Here is a 23284-nt window from a genome sequence, read left to right as displayed (position 1 = left end):
AACAGCCCCAATAACAAAGACTTGATTAAAAAATGTCAGCTTGTCTAATTTTTGTCCCTGCTTCCATCTGAGAGCCAAGGAGAGAAAGCCAAATATGCACGCTAATCACACAGAGCGCTTCGCTGCTAGTTGGCCTACCTACAGCACCCCCTGCCAGCAACCCCCAATCAGGGCACGCCTGTGGCCTCCCCTTCCTTCCCCCGTAAAGCTTTGCCACTCCTCCGCCTGCCTTTGGGCATTGGCCAAGATGCAAGTGACAGTGGCCAACTTCCTTGCTATGGCAAGCTCTAAATAATTAATTAATTTGCTGATTCTCATTTGTTTGGTTTTTATTTATCTCCACAAGACCCAAGGAACTAATCACATCAGCATAAACGGCTGAAAACCAAAAATGAAGAGCGTTATCTTGAAATAAACCAAGGAAAAGTAACACATAACATCCAGGCAGGACACAGCGGGACGAAATAAAAGGCTGCAAGACAGAAAAGTGCCCTGGCACTTAGAATTCTATACTAAGTAAAATCATTCTTCAAAGATAAAGACCATGAGCAGCTCCACAGGTCCAACCCCTAGGGAAACTGATGAAAATAAGTAAATAACCATTTAAATCCTCTGGACGTGGATATAAGGACAAACGGTCCTAACAGAAAATAAACAGCCACCCAAGAAAACATGAAAAATTCAGCAAGAAAAACGAATCCCTGTGGTATTTGGTATCTGAGCCAAGATCACACTGTCCTTCCCTGCTTCCAAGCTCAGTAAGGAAGGGACTGTACTCCAGACCGGTGCAGCCAAGACCTCCCCTTGGGAAGAGCAACGTGCCAGCATCTCTCATCCCTCCTCCAGATAGCTGTCACTGAGGCTAAGTTCCAGGCCAGTGCCATCAAAAATTAGGAGCTCCCTTCTTTTGTCCAGGCATCAGTCATGGGACACAGGCTTTAACGTGGACACAGCAGTGCAGATCACACGGAGACTATGGTCACTCCTGCTCTGGTTCATAAGCCGGTGACTGATTCCATGCCAGGAGACGCAAGCTGAGCTGCCAAGGTACTGCCCACCTTATCTACTGAGTGCCAAGCTACCAAAACAGGGGTGTCACTCAGAAAGACGTGTGCAACTGTTCCCACCGCCAGCTTGTCTTAGTTTGGACTGCTGTAGCAAAATATGGTAGGCTGGGTGGATTCAACATCATACACTTATTTGTCACCATTCTAGAGGACGGAAAGGTGCTGACTGATTCAGTGTCTGGTGAGGAACCCCTTCCTGGTTTGTAGACAGTAGCCTACTTGTTATATCCCACATAGCCGAACAAGAAATTCTCTCTCTCGTCTATCTTATTATAAGGGCAATAATTCCATTCATAAGGGCCCCATCGTCATGGCCTAATTTCTTCCCAAAAGCCCTCCCTCCAAACACCATCCCACTGGAGAGTAGGGCTTCACATATGGGTTTTGGTGAGTCAAAAACATCCAATACATAGTACATCTCCAGAGCACTGGTCAAGAGGTTTTGCCTGGTGAGAAAAGTGGGGTATAAAACAGATAGTAGCTAAACTCCCCTCAGAGGAAATTACTTTATTTGCAACAGAGTGTAGAGACATTCAAAGCTAAGGGCATATTAAAAATGGCGGAGGTTGTGGTTGGGAGCAATTGGTAGAAGATTCGTGGAATCAATGAAGATACAGGCTCCATCTGTAGCTTGGTTATTTGTAAGTGAGAGCTGGGGAAGTAGATGTTTGGGAGGAGCTCTCCTGGGGTCAGAACAAATATTGACAAGACTCAGGGGACCGTTCCTTCAAGTGAGTTCAAATTTGATTGGATTAGACTGTGGAACGATTTGTCTCCAAAGCACTGCTGAACGCAATAGAGCAATCAGGGAACAGTTCGCGGAGTTTAACAGATGAGTGTGGTCAGGGGAAGGGACAAAGAGAGCCCTGCCAAATCGTGTCATTTTTATGTATGTACACATTTTGATTGCTATGCCATCTGGCAGTTTCACCTTTTAACCACTATGAGCATCTCTCTGTCGTGGAGAGATCGTTAAGTAGGCTGTAGACGCAGGGAACAAATTCTTTCTGGATCTAACTGTTTGATTTGTTCTCTTGTAGGTAAGTCTTTAGTTAACAAGATAATACGATTTCTAGGGATGAAAATCATTTGTGGAATTCATGAAAAATAAAATTTATATGCTTTTAATCTAATTTAATAAACTTTCCTGATTTTTCCTATACTGAAGACAGGTTTGCAGCTTTGATAAACATAATTTACTTACATGGCATTGTAGAATTCATTTATTTGAGGCCTGCATTCAATAAGTTACTATATTCAGGTTGTTAATAAAACATTTTTTGCTTTGTCTCTTTAATTACACATTTATCTCTCATGGTCACCTGCTGGGAAGCAGGAAGTAGGGTTACGTGCTAGGGGTGGCAGAATTACATAAAATTCAGGTGTGGGATGCTGTGGCCCTGTGTCTCGGTTTTAAGTCTGTCTTCCTCCCTCCCTTTCACCATATTCACACACACACACAAACGCCACACACACGAGTGTGTGTATATGCACATATATATGCATATGTGTACATATCATAAAACTCTTTGACAGTGTGCATTATTTATATGTTTGTATAGAGAACTCCACAGATGTTTCACATACATTTGCCCACTCTCTTGGGCAAAATCTGAAGAATTCACCATGTCTATTATTTCTCCTGTTAAAAGCTTAGTCTCCATAAAAATGCTTTAATTTCAAAGTAGTAGTTGATTTGCTACATGGAAATCTGGAATGCAAATTAAAAAAAAAAAAACCCAAAAGGAACTGGTAAGGCAGGGTAAATTTAAAAACAAAAACAGCATTTCAGGCCTGGGTAATCCCTGAAATTCTACGCACACTTCTCTATTATATTTACAACAAGCTGCAAACTCTATTAAATGAAGCTCCAAGTGTTCCAAACAGATGAAAATTTAATATATTCCTCACCGAGCTTGAAATTTAATGTGTATTTATTTGATTCCTGAACATGCTTCAGACAAGTCTTTGGATTCTCCTTTTCTTCCTAGAGATTTAGCTTTCCTGATTCAAGTCATGGTTTTTTTTGTTTGTTTTTTTTTTAAATTTTCAGTATTTCACTCCATATTTAACCCTGCTGCCACAGGAACATAAGCACACACTTGTACATCGTCATGAAGTAATAGCTTAAAAACATCACGATCATTTTTGGTTTGGCTAACCATCCGTGTAGCAGGGCTAATTCAAGACACACCATCAAAGGGGAACGGCTACATTCACGTCAAAACAAAATATAACTCTGGCTCTGTACACTCTAGCAACATGTGGGCCCTAAGAAAGGTGATCACAGCAACTCACATAACAAAGCTAAAACAGACAACAGAAATCTAAAACAGATACAAAAAATCGTACCTGAAACTGTTGTGCAAGAGGTTTCATACTTCCTGTGCCATTATAGGCATAAACTCTAAAATTATGAGGTAAGAAAGCTCTGTAAAATAAAGGTATAAAGTATTTAATGTAAATTTGTTTTCCAGATTTTATTTTGAAAATACATTTCTTTTATTCTATTTATTATAGATAGGTAGGCAGAGAGAAAGAGAGATTCTCTGATTCCATACATTTTGTTCTAATTTTGCTCAAAAATCCTAGTCTCCAGACGTCTCCTCACTCACCTGACAAGCTTGCCTGTTGTGTTTAAAAAGCAGCTCAGAGGAGAGTGTGACAGTCAGGTGAGTATTATATTGTATATGAAATCGATAAACATATCATTATAATACTCAGGGTATTTGCACTGGTTGTCGCCCCTTCCTGGGATGTTCTGGAACATGGTTCATTACCTCGTGTACTTCAAGTCTTTGCTTATATATCAGCTTCTTACTGAGGCTGATCTTGACGAGTTTATAAAAAATTTGCAACTTTCTCAATTATCAAAGGGTAGGATTTCCAAACAACACTTCTTTGTTCTACATTTTTGCTTAAGCACTGATCACTTCTAGCATTCTTCCTAATCTACTTTTTATCGTATCATTATTAGTCTCATCTGATGATGACCTTGGCTGCGCCCCTAATCCCTACCTCGGGGCACAGTCCTACAAAGAGCTAGTAACTGCGGCTGAACCAGCCGTTTGCCAGCATCACGGGAACACTAAGAAAATCAGACCCACGTCCACTGGCTCAAGGTGGGAGCTGCTGGACTGATCTAGAAGTCAACCGCCTACAGATTTCTTATCAAGTGCAAAACGTATGTGTCATATGGTTTGAGCTACTTCTAGTCAGATGTTCTGTTTCTGCTGCATTCCTTATTCATATGATGACATAATATTTTCTGCTGTTGAACTTCCTGCTTATGAGCTAGAGAATGTTATATGAAGTGGAGATTGGAACTTCCTCTTTCAGCTAGACCTAGCTCAGAGCCTCTCCTGGGCTGTAATACTTGGAAGTTTTAGCTCCTTTAAATAAATTAATACAAGAGAATCGCCTCTCCCCTCCTAGGAAGCAGGTCACTTTGCCCTCTCTTCCAACCCAGGACTGCTCTGGAGGCATGATTCCTTTATGTGCTGTGAAAATGCAATTAAAATGTTTTCTTCTAAAGATATAGGCACTCCAAGGTTCATAGCAACACTATTTACAATAGTCAAGATGTGGAAGCAAACTAAATGTCCACCAACAGATGACTGAGTACACACACACACACAACACACACACTGGAATATTACCTAGTCATAAAAAAGGAATGAAATAAAGTCATTTGTAGCAACATGGATGGACCTAGAGATTATCATATTAAGTGAAGTTAAGTCAGACAGAAAGACAAATACCGTATGATATCACTTATATGTAAAATCTAAAAACAAAATGATACAAATGAACTTGTTTACAAAACAGAAAGACTCACAAAGAAAACAATCTTACGGTTACCAAAGGGGAATGGTAGGGAGGGATAAAGTAGAAGTTTGGGATTAACAGGTACACACTACTATACATAAAACAGATAAACAACAAGGACCTACTGTATAGCACAGGGAACTATATTCAATATCTTGTAATAACCTATAATGAAAAAGAATCTGAAAGACTATATATATATATATGGCATGGAATCATTTTGATGTCCACCTGAAGCTAACACAACATTGTAAGTCAACTATATTCAATTTTACCCGTGATAGTGAAAGCTATTTATAGGCTGCTTTAAGCCTGACCACTGGCTCACTCTCACATCCATAACTTGGCGTTCCAAAGTAGCAACTGACTATGAGATTGTATCTGGATTTTCTCTATGTATTTCTAGCAAAAATGCAGCTTTTTTTTTTTCCTTCAGGAAGAAGCAATTTTGAGTCAGCTTTTTAATGTCTTCCTTCAAACTAGTACCATCCATATCTTAGATATAGAAAATATTTCCCAAACTTTAAGATGTATAAAAGAATTGAAGCTTTAAATTCTAGAAATGATGTAGATGTATTTCTTAATTTTGTATTGACTTGGTAGCTTCACTTGCAGGCTTCTGTCAGTCATTATTATTAGAAGTCTATTCTTATCTTTTGAAACAGGACCACTACAATTTTAATTTTTCTTTATTCCTAAGTATGGTGTGCTTGCTTTTCCCAGATCCATCAGCTGACATGGACTGAGTCTGGCTAACTACAGTTACAGTCTTAGTCCTCAATACATTCTGATATGTAAACTAATTTAAAAAAATCACTGGTCTTTCCACTTGAAAATCCACTATGTTCTTTCAAATATAGTTGAATGTAAGGGAGCTCGAAAACAAGTCATATTTATGTTTTGATCACGATAGAAAAATATGAAAATTCATCCTCCACAAAACCACATAAACAGTCAAATGGAAAGGTGGTGCCACTGGGAAGGAGGAAGGTGGGAGCACACATGATGGATTCAAGTTCTAAATATTTATTATATAGACTTAAAATCTTTTTCTGAAGCATGAAGTGAGACAAATGAACAGCCAGCAACTAGAAATGTTAACAAATCCAAAATAATTACTTTCTGGAGAATTGTAAACAATAATTGTAAATAGAACAAAGACAGGTGGTAGAATAAAGTATGTCACTTACTTTTGCATTAGGTTCACAGTGTATGTTTTCCCTTCAATTACAATCTTGTAGGACACCTGGCAGGAGAGTATATTAAAAAGGCAAAGAAAAGTGAGAAGAATATTAAAAAGGAAAACTATCATTTTATATTCACAATAATTACATCCTAAAGCACAATAATACAACAAAAAAGAGAGAAATTTATTGTTTAACATTGATTTATTTCAATGAAATCTGATACTAAAATATTGGCTTTCACAATAAAGATGAATGGGAAAATACGGCATGTGCAGTTTCTTATTAGTTTTAAAATTTATCCAGTAAAATAGAATCTGAAATGTTGATGATTTTCATCCGATAATTGTGTTAGCTTAGTAAAGATTGAGGCCACTGCAAAATTTATGCTTAAAAATAGAAGAGCATAACTAAATTACTCAATAGAAAATATATATAATATAGCAAAGAATTAATAACATACAATGTATAATATTTGTAGATTTTATAAAATGTTTCAAGTTTGGATGCAATACTCATTGATTTTGTTAATATTAAGAAAGAATGAGTAAAGAATGGACAATTTAGTATTTATAGATCAGTTTGAGGAGCCTTAACATTTTTACATTATTGGCTCTTCCAACTCATGAGCATGGGATATACTCAATTTATATAGACCTTAAACTCCTCTCATCTTGTTTTATTCAGTGAGGAGGTTTTCCTTTTTGTGGGGTTAGATTTCTTTAGATTTTGATTTTTATGTATGTAAATTGTATCTTTGAAAACTTTCATTTTGTATCTTTGCATAATAGAAGTGCAATTGATTAATATTTATATTGTTTCTTGTTTCCAGAGAATTTATTAAATTATTGTAATACTTATAATGTTCTCTAGATTATTTTGTGTAAACATGTGTTGTGATACCTGATCTGAAGATTCATTTTTTAATCATTTCTCAGTTAATACATGTTTAATATAACCTCTTCTCCAGATTTTTCTCTCTCTTTCAGGAATTCTAATTATTCTGTTCTTACATCTCTTAATTATATCCTCTTTTTCTCTTAGTCGTTTATACATTGTATTTATTTAGTCTCTTCAGTTGTCTCTGGTCTACTGTTAATTTTCGATTTTACTTTCATATTGTATTTTTCATGTACAGAAGTTCCATTCAGTTATTTTTAAAATCTGCTAGATTTTTTAAGTTGAATATCTCTTACAATATACTCTTTATTAATTATAATAATTACAAACATATACAGTTTAATACTATGCTTGTAGCATTTGTTAAATCACTAAGTATAACAGCCTTATTGGCTAAAAAATACTACTAATCTTTTAATATGTATCCAGCTCTGTTCCAGGCACTGGAGTTAGAGATATGAACAAAATAGTCAAAATTTTTCCCTCATGAATTTGACAGTTGAGGACAGGTGATTTTTTTTTTCCCCTACTTCTCCTATGGGACTTACTATCATGGAATCTGGTGAAATCTGCTGCAAGATACTTGCCTTTAAAGAGATTCTGTGTATATTTTCTAATATGACCAAGCAATTCCATATATTTTTCCTTTAAAAAATAAAATGCTGTTAAATGCCTCACCTCTTTTTCTGTATTTAAATGATTTAATTTAAAGTTTTCATAAATATGAATTCCCTTTAAAATGATATATTGAAAATTTTAAGCTTGTAATATCTGTACTACGGTGATATGTCGGTAGTTGCTAAAGAAATATTTGCACTCAAATTATCAAAATATTTACTAACCAACCAAAAAGAAAATTAAAGTGTAGCACTTCAAAAAACACATTTCACTTCTTTAGAAATGATTCTAGAAATTAGTAAAAAAAAGAAAAAAAAGAAAAAAAGAAACTTTCTATTTAATTCAAAGGAAGAAGAAAGAAAACTAATACCTGAATCAGGATGAACTAAGGCACACAAAGAATTCTAAATGATTAACATATTTGCAATCGAGATATAAAAATTACCCATACAACGCTTCATTAAATAAAATCGTCATTCCATATAAGGAAACTATAGGCTTCCTTAACAACAAACACTAAAATCTTCCAAATATTGCCCCCTGAGTGAGAAGAGACTCTAAATAGATCAGGTCAGTTATCACTCAGACACTCAAGAGGGAAAACAGATTTAGAAGACGGGGCTTGAGGCTTTGGTAATGAGCATCACAGCACCATAGTTCTATGGAACATTATTAATTTTGGTTTATTTTCAAAAGGGCTCTTCCACTTAAGAAAAATGGAGTATAAACATAAAATTCAGAAAGTGTGCAAGAATCAAAAATGCCAGGTTTAGTTATTGGAAACAAAATATTCACATGCTTTTTAGTTTTGAAAAATGTTAGTACTTAATTACCTGTGATTCAACTCCTCCACTTGATATTGACCGTGTTTTCTCTGGAACTGTAATTTGCACACGTAGCCTTTCAGACCCTGCAAGGTGCAAAATGTTTTATTGGGGCGACACCCATCACCGCAGAGATTCCTTCATTATTTCCTCATGTAAATCCGTAATATTCTACATGTCACCTCTTATATTTTACTTTTTTTTTTCAAATATCTTCAATACCCGCTTCTTTCTAGAATTACAAATCTTTTAAAGAGAAGTAAGTATTCTGTTTTACAAACAGTGCCCTGTGGGCAGGTTATGGTAACCCTTAGGCAACAGACCCAAGTATTCTCAATACAAATAGTCAGGTCCTTCGGACCTTCTGACTACAGAATCCAGAGGTCAAAAATACAGAGCAGTACATGAGGCTTTAATCTCAAGGTATCCACTCGAACTACGGCATCCCTCATTTTCACCATGGTCCCAAAAACAGTGGGAAAGATCCTCACAGCCAGAGCGGATTCTGACTGGGGAGATGGCAGTGTGGGAGTGCACTCGGGCTCACACAGTTGGCGCCCCGACAGAAAAGCATGTTCATAGGGATGGACAGCCTCTCAGAGGGAAACGGAGAGGAGACCTGACGTTCCCTAAAGGTCAGAGGAGGGATTTTTGTACGTACTGTCGTCTGTCTGGAGCCCGATGAGCCCAGTGAGCAGAAACAGAAGGCACAGCATGGCTTGACGTCCCGGATGCCAGCCCGAGTAGTGGCCGTTGGCGAGGGTGGCGGGCAGTTGGGAGCGCGAGGAGACCCCTCCGGCCCGCGCACGCTGCCTGGAGCGGCGGCTGTGAGAGCCACGTGGGCGGAGAGGCTGGTGCCGAGCGCTGCTGAACGCGGGCGGTCTTGGCCCCCAAATCTACGCAGACGGAGGCTTCAACTCAGTTGGATTACGCTTTCCAGCTGAAAAAAAAAAAGTGCAGAATCACTTCCAAAAGGCAGGGTTGAAGAAACAGCTACTGAACAGCAAGACTTATCTTCACTTCTTAAATGAACTTACATACGTGTATTTTATATACATACAGGTGCACAGTTCAATATTCAAGTTAACAAACCAGTGTAATTAACACCTAGATTCCGATCAAGAAATAAAATATAGAATGACTGAAGTCCCCAGATTGCCCCTTGACAGACAGTCATCACCTCTAACACCATAGATTAGTTCTGTCTGTTTTTGAGCTTATGCAAATGGAACCAATCAGCATGTACCCTTTTTACCTTTGGGGTCTTTTAACGCAATGATTAGGAGATCCACCCATGTTGTGAGTAGCAGATCCATCCACTTGGTAAGTAGCAATAGTTTTTTTTTTCCTTGTTGTATATCACACACTGAATGAATATGTGGCCATCTGTCTTTCTATTTTACTATTGATTAGAATTTTGTTCATTTATAGTTGCAGCTACTAAAAAATATATTTGGCATAATGCCTTCCAGGTCCATTCATGTTGTTGCAAATGGTACTATGCTTACTGAAGTAAGTCAGACAGAGGAAGACAAATACTGTATATTATCACCTATATTTGGAATCTAAAAAAATAAAATAAATGAATATAATAAAGCAGACTCACAGATACAGAGAAAAAACTAGTGTTACCAGTGGGGAGAGGGGAGAGGGAAGGGGCACGATAGGGATGGGAGATTAAGAGGTACAAACTCCTATGTGTAAAATAAATAAGCTACAAGGATATATTACATAGCATAGGGAATATAGCCAATATTTTGTATTAACTTTAAATGGAGTATAATCTATAAAAATACTGAATCACTATGTTGTTAACCTGAAACTAATAAAACATTGTAACGCAACCTTGTAAATCAACCACATTTCAGTTAAAAAAGTTTTTGAAAAAAGTTTTTGAAGGACACCTATCTCAGTAAGAGGGAGATGAAGAGAGGCGGCACTGAAGCAAGAAAATGCCACCCAGGAAAGCTCGGCTTCAGGGAAGAAGGAGCAGCAAGTCCGAGTTGCTTCAAAGGACAAAGAAATATTCCAGATGCCAATTTCCAAGAGGCCAAGGAAGCATCACCTGGAGACAGAACAGTTATCTGTGACCAGGAGCTCAGTCTGAGCACCTCCTTGAGGACAGAACGGATGCAGCGACTCTCTCAGGGCTCTGGGCTGGCCTCACCTAGCAGCACCTTCTCTCCACATTCCGAAGCTTGGGATGCACAGGGCCTAGGTGTCCGCTCTGAGACGGGAGCAATTAGCAGGGCCATGGGCACCTGAGGGCAGGCAGCAGCAGGAGTGGAATGTTTTCAGTTTGGGGTGTAACAGCCTCCTGGCTTCAGAAGAGGCCAACTTGCTGATTTCCTACCCGATGATCAGGGCGGGAGAAGAATCAACAGACGCAAGCCGGCGTGCTTTCACTCACAGGGTTTATTTTGGTTTCTGAAATTGAAAGCTTTAAGGCATCACAAAAGGAGAGAAGAGCAGACTTTCATTCTTGAATCAGGCCGGTTAATAGTGAGTTTGTTGGTAATATCTTTTCTTCAAACTGTGGCTTTTGACATAACTGTTTACTCACTGTGGTAAAATAAATATAGAAAAATAGAAATGCTACATTTTAATTGTTAGTAAAAGCTCTTTAATGTTACTACACAATGACAGGTGTATCAACTAATTAGCACAAGAAGACAGTTCATACCGTCAGTCTATGCCTGTGCTCCACAGAATTCATACCTGAGTTTTTGTTTGTTCTGATTTTTCCCTGAATCGTTCGTGATAGTCACACTGAAAGGAAATGCTATAAACTGGTATTTATGTATGTTTCGTTTACACAGCCTCCCTGTTTTGCATGGGTGAAAGGAAATCATGAACAAGGAAACAGAAAGGTTCACCTTCAAAATTTATTCCTAAGACCTTCGTTTACACAGCCTCCCTGTTTTGCATGAGTGAAAGGAAATCATGAACAAGGAAACAGAAAGGTTCACCTTCAAAATTTATTCCTAAGACCTTCGTTTACACAGCCTCCCTGTTTTGCATGAGTGAAAGGAAATCATGAACAAGGAAACAGAAAGGTTCACCTTCAAAATTTATTCCTAAGACCATCTTTACCACCCCTGGTCTGGGGTAACATCCTTTTTCTCCTGGATTATTGCAGTCGCTTCTCCACTACCTGCTTTCTCCACATCTACTCCTGCCATCATAAAGATTATTTTCAACAAACCAGCCTTTAAAAGTTTAAGTCATGTGCTTGGAATTTAACTCCTCCAGTGATTCCTGCTTTTCACTTAAATAACCTCCAGGTCCTCCCAGGTCCTCCCAGTGTTTTACTTCTCTGACCTCATCACCACTACAGCCCGCTTGCTAACTCTGCTCCAGGTGAACTGGCATCACTGTCATTCATCAGACATTCCTGACTTCTTTGTCCATCGTATCATTCATGGGCTTGAAGAGTTCCTGCCCATATACCTACATGGACAGCTCTGCCAGCTCTATGCCTGCGTGAGACCGAGTTAATTTACAGCTGGAATGGAGAAGCTCCATCTGTATCTGTTGGAAAGCTTGAATATGTGGTTTCACTTTTTGCTGAGCCAAGGGCAGAGGGATCTATGCCGGGCTGTATAAAATTCAAAATAAGGAACCTTGAGACCTTGTGCGTGAGGTGTCTCTTTGAGCCCCAGTGCTTGCCTGCACTCTCTCTCGTTGCACTGCATCCCTTGTATTTAAACAAAAGCCTATGTGAGTCGATTCTGTGATGTCAGGTGACTCCTTTCAAATATCTAAACTGGCTGGTTATCTGCACCTCCTCCCATTCTTTGTTTACTTACCACTTGCTCAATAGGGCCGACTCAGTCAACCACTTTTAATCACTGCTATCCACTTCCGCAACATCATCTGCCCCAATTACCTCTGCTTCTCCCATCTTTTCTATATGCTTAATCACCTTTCAAAATACATATAGTCAACTGATAAGTTTATTTATTACTTATGGACTGAATGCCTAACTACTGTGTCAAATTCTTGATGCAAGACCTTAATATAAACATAAAGTACTACTGGCAGGAGAAGGCTGTGGGAAGAAAATGTAAAAGAAAGCAAGATATTGAATTGATGACTTAAGATCTGGGAAGAATCGGGGTCATGGCATGGTCGGCGTACTGGTCTAGGAGAATGACTGAAGCTGAGTGGAGGTGAGGTGTTCAGGGGAGGACACCTAGCACGATGATGAGACTATGAAGGACATGAGAAGAAGACAGCCAAGTGCCAAAATCTCCACCTGAGATGTGGGCCTTTAATAGAGTTGTCAAAGAAGAGGCAGAGGATGATCTAGGCAGAAACAAGACTATTTTACATTGAGGGTAACAGCTATAAATATTTTCTTTGGCAGCAGATACTGAAACAGATCAGAGATCCATTATTTATCCTCAACCAAAGTCAGATATGGCACATAAGTAAAGGGATGAACTCGATCTCAGCTTGGATCGATTTTTGTTTTTTTCCTTTAGTCCCAGTGATAAGTTTAAAATGTCAACTATCACAATTTCTTTATATATATGAGTTAGAAATTTGAACAATATACACAGAAGCCTACTTTATCCCTTCTCAGTAAAGAACTGTTCTTCTGCCTTGGAGGGTGAGTACATTTAGCATTTTGCTTGGCATCTCCTAGGTCCTCAATAAATGTAAATCCCCTTCCCAGTCCCCAGTCATACATCAGAAAATATGTGTCAAAATTGTGGCGTTATTATGAGTTTAAACCCTGGAGTCTGACTGTCTTAAACTCCAATTCAAAAACTTACTAAAATTCTATACATGTGGGGAAGTTTTTAAATTCTTTATGTCTGTTTCCTTATTTCTAAAGTAAGAAGAGCAAATAAGCAGGGGGTCACTAAGGAAGAAACGTAAGTGTTGGGAGACAATTTGCGTAAATCTATGAATTTGAACCTTAAATCTATGAATCAAATGCATGATTGCTCATAAATATTTTAAGAACATTTAAAAAATTTCTTTAGTCATTTTTATTATAAAAATGTTGGTTAATAAAACTATAGCTAATGTGAATTATCATTAACTGGTTCTAGATAAGTATAAAATAACAGCACTAAGGTACTGTTAAACATATTTTTTAAACTATTTAATGAATCATATTATTTTGTCAATAATTTTACTCATTTACTTCACCTTTAACTGTAAGACTGGTTGCTGTTACTACTGCTGTCTTCTGATGTAGATCTGTATGCAAGAAATAAGAGTTATTTTTAAAGGTTAGAAAACATTCTAATCTTAAAGTCAAGAAAACCAAAAAACCCAAATTTGTACTAACTACTCAATTAAAATGTACCAATATCTAGTTTGCCTCCTATATCCCATCTCAGGAAGTAGAGGTGTTGATGGAAGTTTATTTGATTATTTTATCTTCTTCTCCATAAGTAAGAAACAGAGAACCATACTCCCTTCACATGGAGCAATGAGACATGTTTCTAACTTATCCTTACTTTTCCATTCTTATTTTCCTAAATATTCACTCAGCCAGCTGTGGCTTGTATTGGTGTTATGATAAAGCAAAAAGCTGTGCAAGTGCCTTAATTCTAAGTTTAGAAATACATGAGTGATATTAGTTACGTGTGAAGTGGGCAGTCTCCTGGGTTCTCTCCTTCATTCTCTGCCGTCTTATATTTTTCTCACCTCCCCACATTCTACACTTCCGTATCTCCCCTCATCTTCACCTGCCTCATAGTCTATGCTGCCCTGTCTGTATGAATCTTCTTGGTACAACTGAATGTCAATACGAGGAAAACGGGGTTGCTTAGGAAGCAAACAGACCTTCTAAAGCAATTACAGCCAACATGGCTTTCTAGTCAAAAGGCACTGAGGGTTTACTGAGTAGCTTCAGTTGTTCCTGGGCTTATACGACCACAAAAGATGCCTACCTGCCTGAATCCTGAAAACACAAAACAAAACCTGGAATAAACACTAACTCAATCTGTCCAAGGACCCCTACTTGTGATATTCTGAATTACATTTGAATTCTTCCCATAATACATTTTTCATGAGAAATATAAAAACAGTTTACTTCCTCTCCACTTACTGTTCCCTCTCTGTTCCAAAATCTCTTCATTTTATTCCATTTAAGGGTGATGATGGCAGTTAAAATAAGGAAAGGCAGATAAATGTAGAAACTGATCAAGAGGCCATTTTTTTGGATGAGCAGCACGCTGCATGAGGAAGTCTGTACTTTTAACTGGAAATATAAGATTACCTTTTAAGTTTTTAAAAATAATATTAAGAGACCACTAATTTGATTTATGAAAATTTGGTATTCAAATAATACAGTCATATAATAAATAAATTTAAAAGTGTTTTCCCAATATTCTATTCATCATATATTTATGTCAACTCAATATTATATATAACTACATCACTGACATAAATGTGTTTTTATATTTATCATTTATAAGAGTTTTTTATGTACTATATTCTAGTGTATTTTATTTTATCATATTTCCTTCCATGAACTGTTACTTAGAAAAATTAGATTGATAATATTTAATAAGTTCTATTTAAAAAACAGACCAAAAAAAGAACTGCTTTCAAAATGATTTAATAAAAAATTGACAAAACTGAGGATTAATTTTAAAAAACAATTAATGATGGTAAACTAGGTTGAATTTCCATATTATCTGTATAATATGCTATTGTTTTAATTTTGCCTATATTAATTAGAAAAATAGATATTCCTCTAAGTGTAACAGAAAATTAGGGGGGAAAAAAAACCTATGGAACTTTGGTACATACAACTAAAATACAAAAACCAAAATTAAGCAATCAGAATTACCACCAAAGCAACTACGATTATATTAAATGTAAATGAATATCCCCCAAAAGACAAAAGTTTGTTAACTTTGAAACACAATTTCATTCTATGTAGTTATTAAGTCATTTACCTAAAAGAAAGTGATTCAAGATGTTTTACGTATTATAGGAAATAAATTGGTAAACACATGAAAGATGTTGAAATGAAGCAAACATGCAGCAGACTAAAGCTATAGTAGGACAAAACACTTTGAAAGCTGCCCTGTCCCAGCCTCGTCCATCAGAAAAGGTCAACTTTCTATTAGTCCACCTTCACTTAAATTTCCTACTGGAAGTGAAGCTTTCCACCTCACACGCTTAACCACTCGAAAGGCTGATTAAAGAAACTGCACCTAATTATTACTGAATTAATAGGGAGATATCCATTACTCTAAGGAAGAAATGACGTCCACTTTGACCATGATGAAGTTTTTCCATTAAATTGTGCCAAACTTGCCCTCTTGAAATAAAAAACAGAGCAAAATACATGAGGGAAATGGTTTCTGAAAGGCAACAGCAAAAGCAAAACTATAGTATCTGAAACAAGGAAAAGATGTTGATTTATGAAAATCCAACTCTACATATGGACAATTGGCTGATCTCAGCACAAAGAATTGGAGTCGTAGGCAAAGCGCAGCATTCGCACTGAGTTAAGGAAGCAGAGGACAGAGCTCCCAGCAGCAGGAATGGCTGGAATCTTCAGGCTGCAGCAATGGAGAGGAAGTTGCTGTGTAGATTAGAGACCCCAGAAGTGTTGGGGGGAGACTGAGGAGTCCTTGCAGAGGAATAAGGAAGCTGTAACCTATTTTTAATTGTGTTATTTGTTGTTTTATATGAACTGGAAAGTGCTCTTCACATATTCTGCAGACAAGTCTCATGTCCGCGTAAGTTTTGCAAATATTTTCTCCCATTCTGTAGTTTGCCTTTCATGTTCTTGGATGTATCATTTGTAGCACAATATTTCTTAATTTTGATGAAGTTCAATTAATCTGTTGCTTCTTTCTTTACTTGTGCGTTGGTGTCTACAACAGCATAGCCTATGTGAGGTCATAAAGATTTACTCATATGTGGTCTAAGTGTTTTATAAGTTTAGTTCTTATTTAGATCTATGATCCACTTTCAATTTTTGTGACTATTGTGATGAAGCAATCAAAATTCTTTAGCATGTTGATATTTACCTTCCACAACAACATTTGCTGAAAAATACATTCCTTTCCCATTGAATTGCCTTTGTATCCTTTGTCAAAATTCAATGACTATAAATATGAGGCTTTATATCTGGACTCTGTTGTATTCCACTGAATTATATGTTTATTCTTATCCAGTATCTTGATTATTTTAATTTGTAATGTTTTTAAATTTAGAGGTGTTTTTAGTTTCTAGTTTTCTTGAAAATTATGTTTTCAAGATTGCTTTTTCTATTTGGTGTCCTTAGGAATTTTGGTGTGACTTTTTCAGCAAAAAAACAAAAACAAAAACAGCTATGGTTTGTTAAGGATTGTGTTGAATTTGTAGATCAATTTTGGGAGTATTTCTGTATTAACAAAATTGAGTATTCCAATACACAAACATGAGATATCTTCACGTTTATTTAGATTCTCTTTCAATAACGTGTTTTTAGTGTTCAGTGTATCTCACACTTTTCATAAAAATATTTCTAAATATACTATTTTTGGTGATATCATAAGTAGAATTTTTCCTAATTTTTTATTGTGGTAAAATATACAACACACAAAATGTATCATATATAATTTTTAAAGTGTACACTGAGTGGCCTTAAGCACACTCACATTGTCATGCATCTGTTGTCACTGTCAAACTCTAGAACTTTTTCATCTCCCTAAACTGAAATTCTCTACCCCTTAAACAGTAACTTACCATTTCTCTCTCCTCCTAGCTAGGACAGGGCTGTGATAACCACAGAGCAGACAGGAGACCCTGCTCAACATCCAGCACAGGCTCTGGTCACCACAACACCAATCACAACCTCAGTCAAAGGGATAACAGACAGCACACGTGGAGGAAAGAAGTGGCAGCCATCCATACTAAAAACAGCCCTCTGAACAAAAATAAAAGACACAACAGTCTACACAGGGATGCTCCCACATAAAAACAGCCCTTCAAGACCACAGTAATAACCACTGGTCCTAAACTCACAGAGCCAGAGAAATATAAGTAAAATGAAGAAGCTGAGGAACCACTCCCAATTAAAAAAAGCGAGAAGTCCCCCAAATGAACAATGAAATAGATCTCGACAGTCTACTAGATCCTGAGTTCAAAAAGGAGGAGTTTATAGGCATGGAAGGAAATAAGTGAGGCTATCAAAAGAAATGCAGCATATTATAAAAAGGAAATAGAAACTATAAACAGCAGCCAATTAACGGCTGAGATAACAGCTGAGCTAAAGGCAGTTAGTAGCAGACTAAATAATGCAGAAAACTAACAAGTGATTTGGAAGATAGGGTAATGGAAATCAATCAATCAAAATACCAGAAAGAAAAGCAAATGAAAATCAATGAAAGCAATATAAGGGACCTTTGGGATAATATAAAGCATGCCAATCTACACATAATATGGGTCTGGGAAGAAGAAAGAGAAAGGAGGGTTGAAAAGGAATTTGAAGAAAGTATGACGGAAAACTTCCCAAACCTACAGAAGGAAACAGATATCTAAATATAGGAAGCAGAGAGGACCCCCAAACAAAATGGACCCCAACAGACCTACACCAACACATATTATAAATAAGATGGCCAAATTAAAGACAAAGAAAAGATTCTAAAGGCAGCAAGAGAAAAACAAAGAGTTAGTTATAGAAAACCCCCATAAGGCTTTCTGCTGATTTCTCTACACAAACACTTCTGGTCAGAAGGGGGTGGCAAGATACATTCAAAGTCCTGAAAGAGAAATATGTGCAACCTATGATACCCTATCCAGCAGGAGTATCATTTAGAAAATGAAAGATAAAGAATTTCTCAGACAAGCAAAAACAAAAAGTATGCAGCAATACTAAACCTGTCCTAGAAAAATACTGAAACTTCTTCTCTATATAGAAAAGAAGCATGAAGCTTAGAAATGAGATTATCCACAATTGGAAATATGAAAACTACAATGAACAGCAAAATAAACATGAAGATGTAAAAGAGGATATCAAAATCATAAAATGTGGGAGAGTGGAGCTAGAAAATGTAGATTTTTCTTTTTGTTCTTTTTTGGATGTGTTTGAGCCTGTATGATTATCAGTCTAAAGCAAACAGTGTAATGGGTTACCATACTTGAAAAACAGGGTAACCACAAATTAAAGCATACAAAAGAGACACAAAAACCAAAGAGAATAGAAATCAAGCTAATACAAAAGAAAATTATCAAATCACAAAGGAAAAAACAAAAAGAAAAAAAGAAGAAACACAAAATCAACTGGGGAGAAAGGTTGGGATGGGATAAATTAGGAATTTGAGATTTGCAGATATTAACTACTATATATAAAATAGATAAACAACAAGTTTCTTCTGTATAGCACAGGGAACCATATTCAATACCTTTCAGTAGCTATAATAAAAAATATTGAAAGGAATATTTGTATGTCTGAAACATACAGTATACACCGAAAGTTGACATAATGTTGCAAACTGACTATACCACAAAAAAAAATTAACTGGAAAACGAAGTTTAACATGGCAAAAAAACACGTATTTATCAATAATCACCATAACTGTACAATGGACTAAATGCTCCAATCAAAAGACATAGAATGGCAGACTGCATAATAAAACAAGAGCCTACAACATGCTGCCTACAAGGAACCCACTTTAGGGTGAGGACACATACAGATTAAAACAAGAGGATGGAAAAAGATATTTCATGCAAATGGAAATAACTTGAAAGTGGGGGTAACAAGAGTCATACCAGACAAAATAAACTTTAAAACAAAGGCCAAAAAGAAAGATAAAGAAGAACATTATATAATGATAAAAGGAGCAATTGAAGAAGAGTATATTTCACTTGTTAACATATATAGACCCAGTATAGGAGCATCTATATATGTAAAACAAATACTAACAGACATAAAGGGAGACACTGATGGAAATACAATAATATTAGGAGACTTTAAAACCCCATTAACATCACTGGAGAGATATTCCATACAGAAAAAGACAACAGAGATGCTAAATGTCACAATAAAACAGTTAGACCTAATTGATATTTTCAGGGTATTACATCCAAAAAAGCACCAGAATATACATTCTTTTCAAGTGCACATGTGACATTCTCTAAGATAGACCACACAGTCATATACAAAACAAACATCAACAAATTTAAGAGGATAAAAATTATTTCAAGCATATTTTATGACCACTAGGGCATGAAACTAGAAATCAACCACAGAAAGAAAAAGAAAAACAAAACCAAATGCATGGAGACTAAACATTACACTACAAAAAAAACCAATGGGTCAATGATAACATCAAAGAGGAAATGAAAACAATATCTTGCAGTAAATGACAATGGAAACACAAACCACACAGACTTTATCGGATACAGCAAAATTAGTCCTAAGAGGGAAGTTCATAGCAATAAAGGTCTTCCTCAAAAACCAAGACAATCTCAAATAAATAACTCACCTACCACCTAAAAGAATTAGAAAAAGAATAAACAAAAACTAAAGTTAACAGAAGGAAAGTAATATTAAAGATCAGGGAGGTAATAAAACAAACAAGGAAAAATCAATCAAACCAAGAGTTTGTTTTTTCAAAGAGTAAACAAATCCACAAACCTCTGGCCAGGCTCACCAAGAAAAGAGAGAGGACACAAACAAAATAAGAAATGAAACAATAGAAATCACAACCAACACCACAGAAATATAAAAAACCATAAGAGAACTATGTGGCAACAAATTGGACAATCTAGAAGAAATGGACAAGTTCTAGAAAGACAGAATCCACAAAAAATTAATTAAGAAGAAATAGATCATTTGAAAAGATTTATCACTAGACAGGAATTAGAATTTGTAATAAAAAAAACTCCCTGCAAACAAAAGTCCAGGACCAGACAGCCTCACTGGGGAATTCTATCAAACATACAAAGAAGAACTTATTCCAGTCCTTCTCAAACATTTCCAAAAGACTGAAGAGGAAGGAACTCTCTCAAACTCATTGTATGAAGTCAGCATCATAGTCATAGCAAAACCAGACAAAGACACTATCAGAAAAGAAAATTAAAGGCAAATATCATGGATGAACATAGATGAAAAAATTCTCAATGAAATATTAGCAAGCAGAATCCAATCTGATTCATCCCAGAGACACAAGGATGGTTCCGCATATGCAAATTAATCAAGGTGATACACCACATTAACAAAAGGACAAAAATCACATGATCATCTCAGTAGATGCAGAAAAAGCATTTTATAAAATTCAACATTGTTTATGGTAAAAACTCTCAGCAAAGTGGGTACAGAAGGAACATATCTCAACACAATAAAGCTATTTATGACAAACCCATACCCATCATAATACTCAATGGTCAAAAAAGGAAAACTGTCTTGCTGAAACCTGAAACAAGATAAGGATGCCTACTCTCCCCACTTCTACTGAACACAGTATTGAAAATCCTAGCCATAGCAATCAGAAAAATAAAGAAATAAAAGGGATCCAAATTGAAAAAGAAGAGGTAAAATTGTCAAAATACACACATGACATGATACTGTATATAGACAACCCCAAAGACTCCACACGAAAACTGCTAGAGCTGATGAACGAACTCAGCATTGCAGCAGGATACAAGATTAACATACAGAAATGTGTTGCATTTCTTTACAGTAACAATGAAATACTAGAAAGGAAAAGTTAGAAAGCACTTTCTTTTAAAATCACATAAAAAATAAAATATTTAGGAATATACCTGACCAAGGAGATGAAAGACCTATATGATCAAGGAAATTAAAGACGATTTAATAAAAATGGAAAGGTATCCCCTGCTCTTGGTTTGGAAGAATTGGTATTGTTAACATGACCAAACTACCCAAAGCAATCTACAGATTTAATGTGATCCCTATCTAATTACCCAGGATATTTTTCACAGATCTAGAACAAATAATCCTATAATTTATATGGAATCACAAAAGACCCAGAATTGCCAAAGCAACATTGAAGAAAAAGAACTAAGCTGAAGCATGACTGAATCAGACTTCAGACAATATACAAAGCTACAATAATCAAACCAGTTTCCCACTGACACAGAGACAGACGTACGGATCAGTGGAACAGAAGAGAGAGACTAGAAACTAACTTACACACCTACCATCAATTAACCTTCTACAAAGGAGGCAAGAACATACAATGGAGAAAAAGCAGTCTCTTTGGCAAGTGGTGTTGGGAAACCTGCACAGCTGCATGTAAATCAGTGAAGTTAGATTACTCCCTTACACACCGTAGACAAAAATACACTCAAAATGGCCTAAAGACTTCAATGTAATACAGGACACTATAAGCCTCCTAGAGGAGAACATAAGCAAACCTTTCACCGACATAAATCTTAGCATATTCTCCTGGGTCAGTCTCTCCCAAGGCCATAGAAACAGAACAAAAAATAAACAAATGGGAACCTAATTAACCTTATAAGCTTTTTCACAGCAAAGAAAACCATAAACAAAATTAAAAATCAACCTACAGAATGGAGAAAATATCTGCAAACAATATGACTGAGAAAAGCTTAATTTCCCAAATATACAGACAGCACATACAACTCAATAACAAAAAAGACAAATTACTCAATCAAAAATGGGCAGAAGACTTGAACCAACATTTCTCCAATGAAGACATGCAGATAGCTAACAGGGACATGAAAAAAATGCTCATTATGGCTAATTATTAGAGAAATGCAAATCAAAACCATAATATGGTATCACCCCACACCGGTCAGAATGGCCATTAACACAAAGTCCACAAACCTAAATGCAGGACAGAGTGTGGAGAAAAGAGAATCCTCCTACACTGTTAGTGGGATGGAAGTTGGTGCAGCCACTATGGAGGTTCCTTAAAAAACTAAAACTAGACTTACCATACAATCAAGCAATCCCATTCCTGGGCATATATCTGTAAAAGACAAAACTCTAATTCGAAAAGATACATGTACCCCAATGTTCCAAGCAGCACTATTTACAATAGTCAAGACATGGAAGCAACCTAAATACCCACTGACAAATGAATGAACAAAGATGTTGTGCTGAAAAAAAAATATATATATATATATATTTAAACAATGGACTATTACTAAGCTATAAAAAAAACAATGAAATAATACCATTTGCAGCAACATAGATTATCATACTCAAAGAAGTAAGTTAGAGAAGGAAAAATATCATTTGATATCACTTACATGTGGAAACTGAAAAAAGGATAGAAACGAACTTACATATAAAACAGAAACAGACTCACAAACATGGAAAACAAACTTATGATTACCAAAGGGGAAAGGTGGGGAAGGATAAATCAGGAGTATGGGATAAAAATACAAACTACTATATACAAAATAGATAAAAAAGGACCTACAGTACAGCACAGGGAACTATATTCACTGTATTAGAATAATCTATAATGAAAAAGAATCTTAAAAATAATATACACATTTTTGTATCACTGAATCACTTTGCTGTACACCTTAAACTAACAAAACATTGGAAATCAACTATACTTCAAGAAAAAAATCTTTTAAAAAGAAATTTAAAAAAACCAATCAATGGAACAAAAGGAGCATTAAATAAATGAAGGTAAGGTAATAGATACTCATATGCAAAAAAAAAAAAAAAAAAGAAAGAAAGAAAGACAAAAAAAACCCTTGACCCTATTTCACAGCATTAAAAAATGATCACGGACATAAATATCAAACAAAAATTAGAAATTTCTGGAAGAAACTCTATGAGAATATTCCCAAGGCTTGTGTCGGCAAATGATTCTTAAACAGAAGATAAAAAGAACAGGTAAATATTTGATTAACTGGACATCATTTAAACTAAACTCTGATGTCCACCTAA

The 23284-nt window shown here is 36.2% G+C and overlaps 1 protein-coding gene across 15 annotated transcripts in view; it reads right to left on the bottom strand.

Annotated features, from left to right (window-relative positions):
• ADAM2 (ADAM metallopeptidase domain 2) overlaps positions 1 to 23284 on the bottom strand; it is a 61511-nt gene that overhangs the window by 36341 nt on the left and 1886 nt on the right. For 4 of the 15 annotated variants that reach the window (XM_032468437.1, XM_032468424.1, XM_032468436.1 and 1 more), the window contains 7 exons: positions 22312 to 22346; positions 13585 to 13635; positions 10589 to 10983; positions 9083 to 9361; positions 8431 to 8507; positions 6086 to 6141; positions 3420 to 3498 (listed from right to left, as the gene is read on the bottom strand). In XM_032468437.1, the coding sequence (XP_032324328.1) occupies positions 3420 to 3498; positions 6086 to 6141; positions 8431 to 8507; positions 9083 to 9137 (267 nt within the window). In that variant the 5' untranslated portion in view covers positions 9138 to 9361; positions 10589 to 10983; positions 13585 to 13635; positions 22312 to 22346. Of the gene's footprint in view, positions 1 to 3419; positions 3499 to 6085; positions 6142 to 8430; positions 8508 to 9082; positions 9362 to 9676; positions 9875 to 10486; positions 10509 to 10588; positions 10984 to 13584; positions 13636 to 14491; positions 14645 to 17133; positions 17334 to 22311; positions 22347 to 23284 lie in introns of those variants that run through there. The other 11 variants (XM_032468425.1, XM_032468429.1, XM_032468431.1 and 8 more) reach the window with 8 other exon arrangements.

Source organism: Camelus ferus, chromosome 26, assembly GCF_009834535.1.
Source record: "Camelus ferus isolate YT-003-E chromosome 26, BCGSAC_Cfer_1.0, whole genome shotgun sequence".
NCBI lineage: Eukaryota > Metazoa > Chordata > Mammalia > Artiodactyla > Camelidae > Camelus > Camelus ferus.
This window is presented reverse-complemented; position numbering and strand designations above follow the sequence as displayed.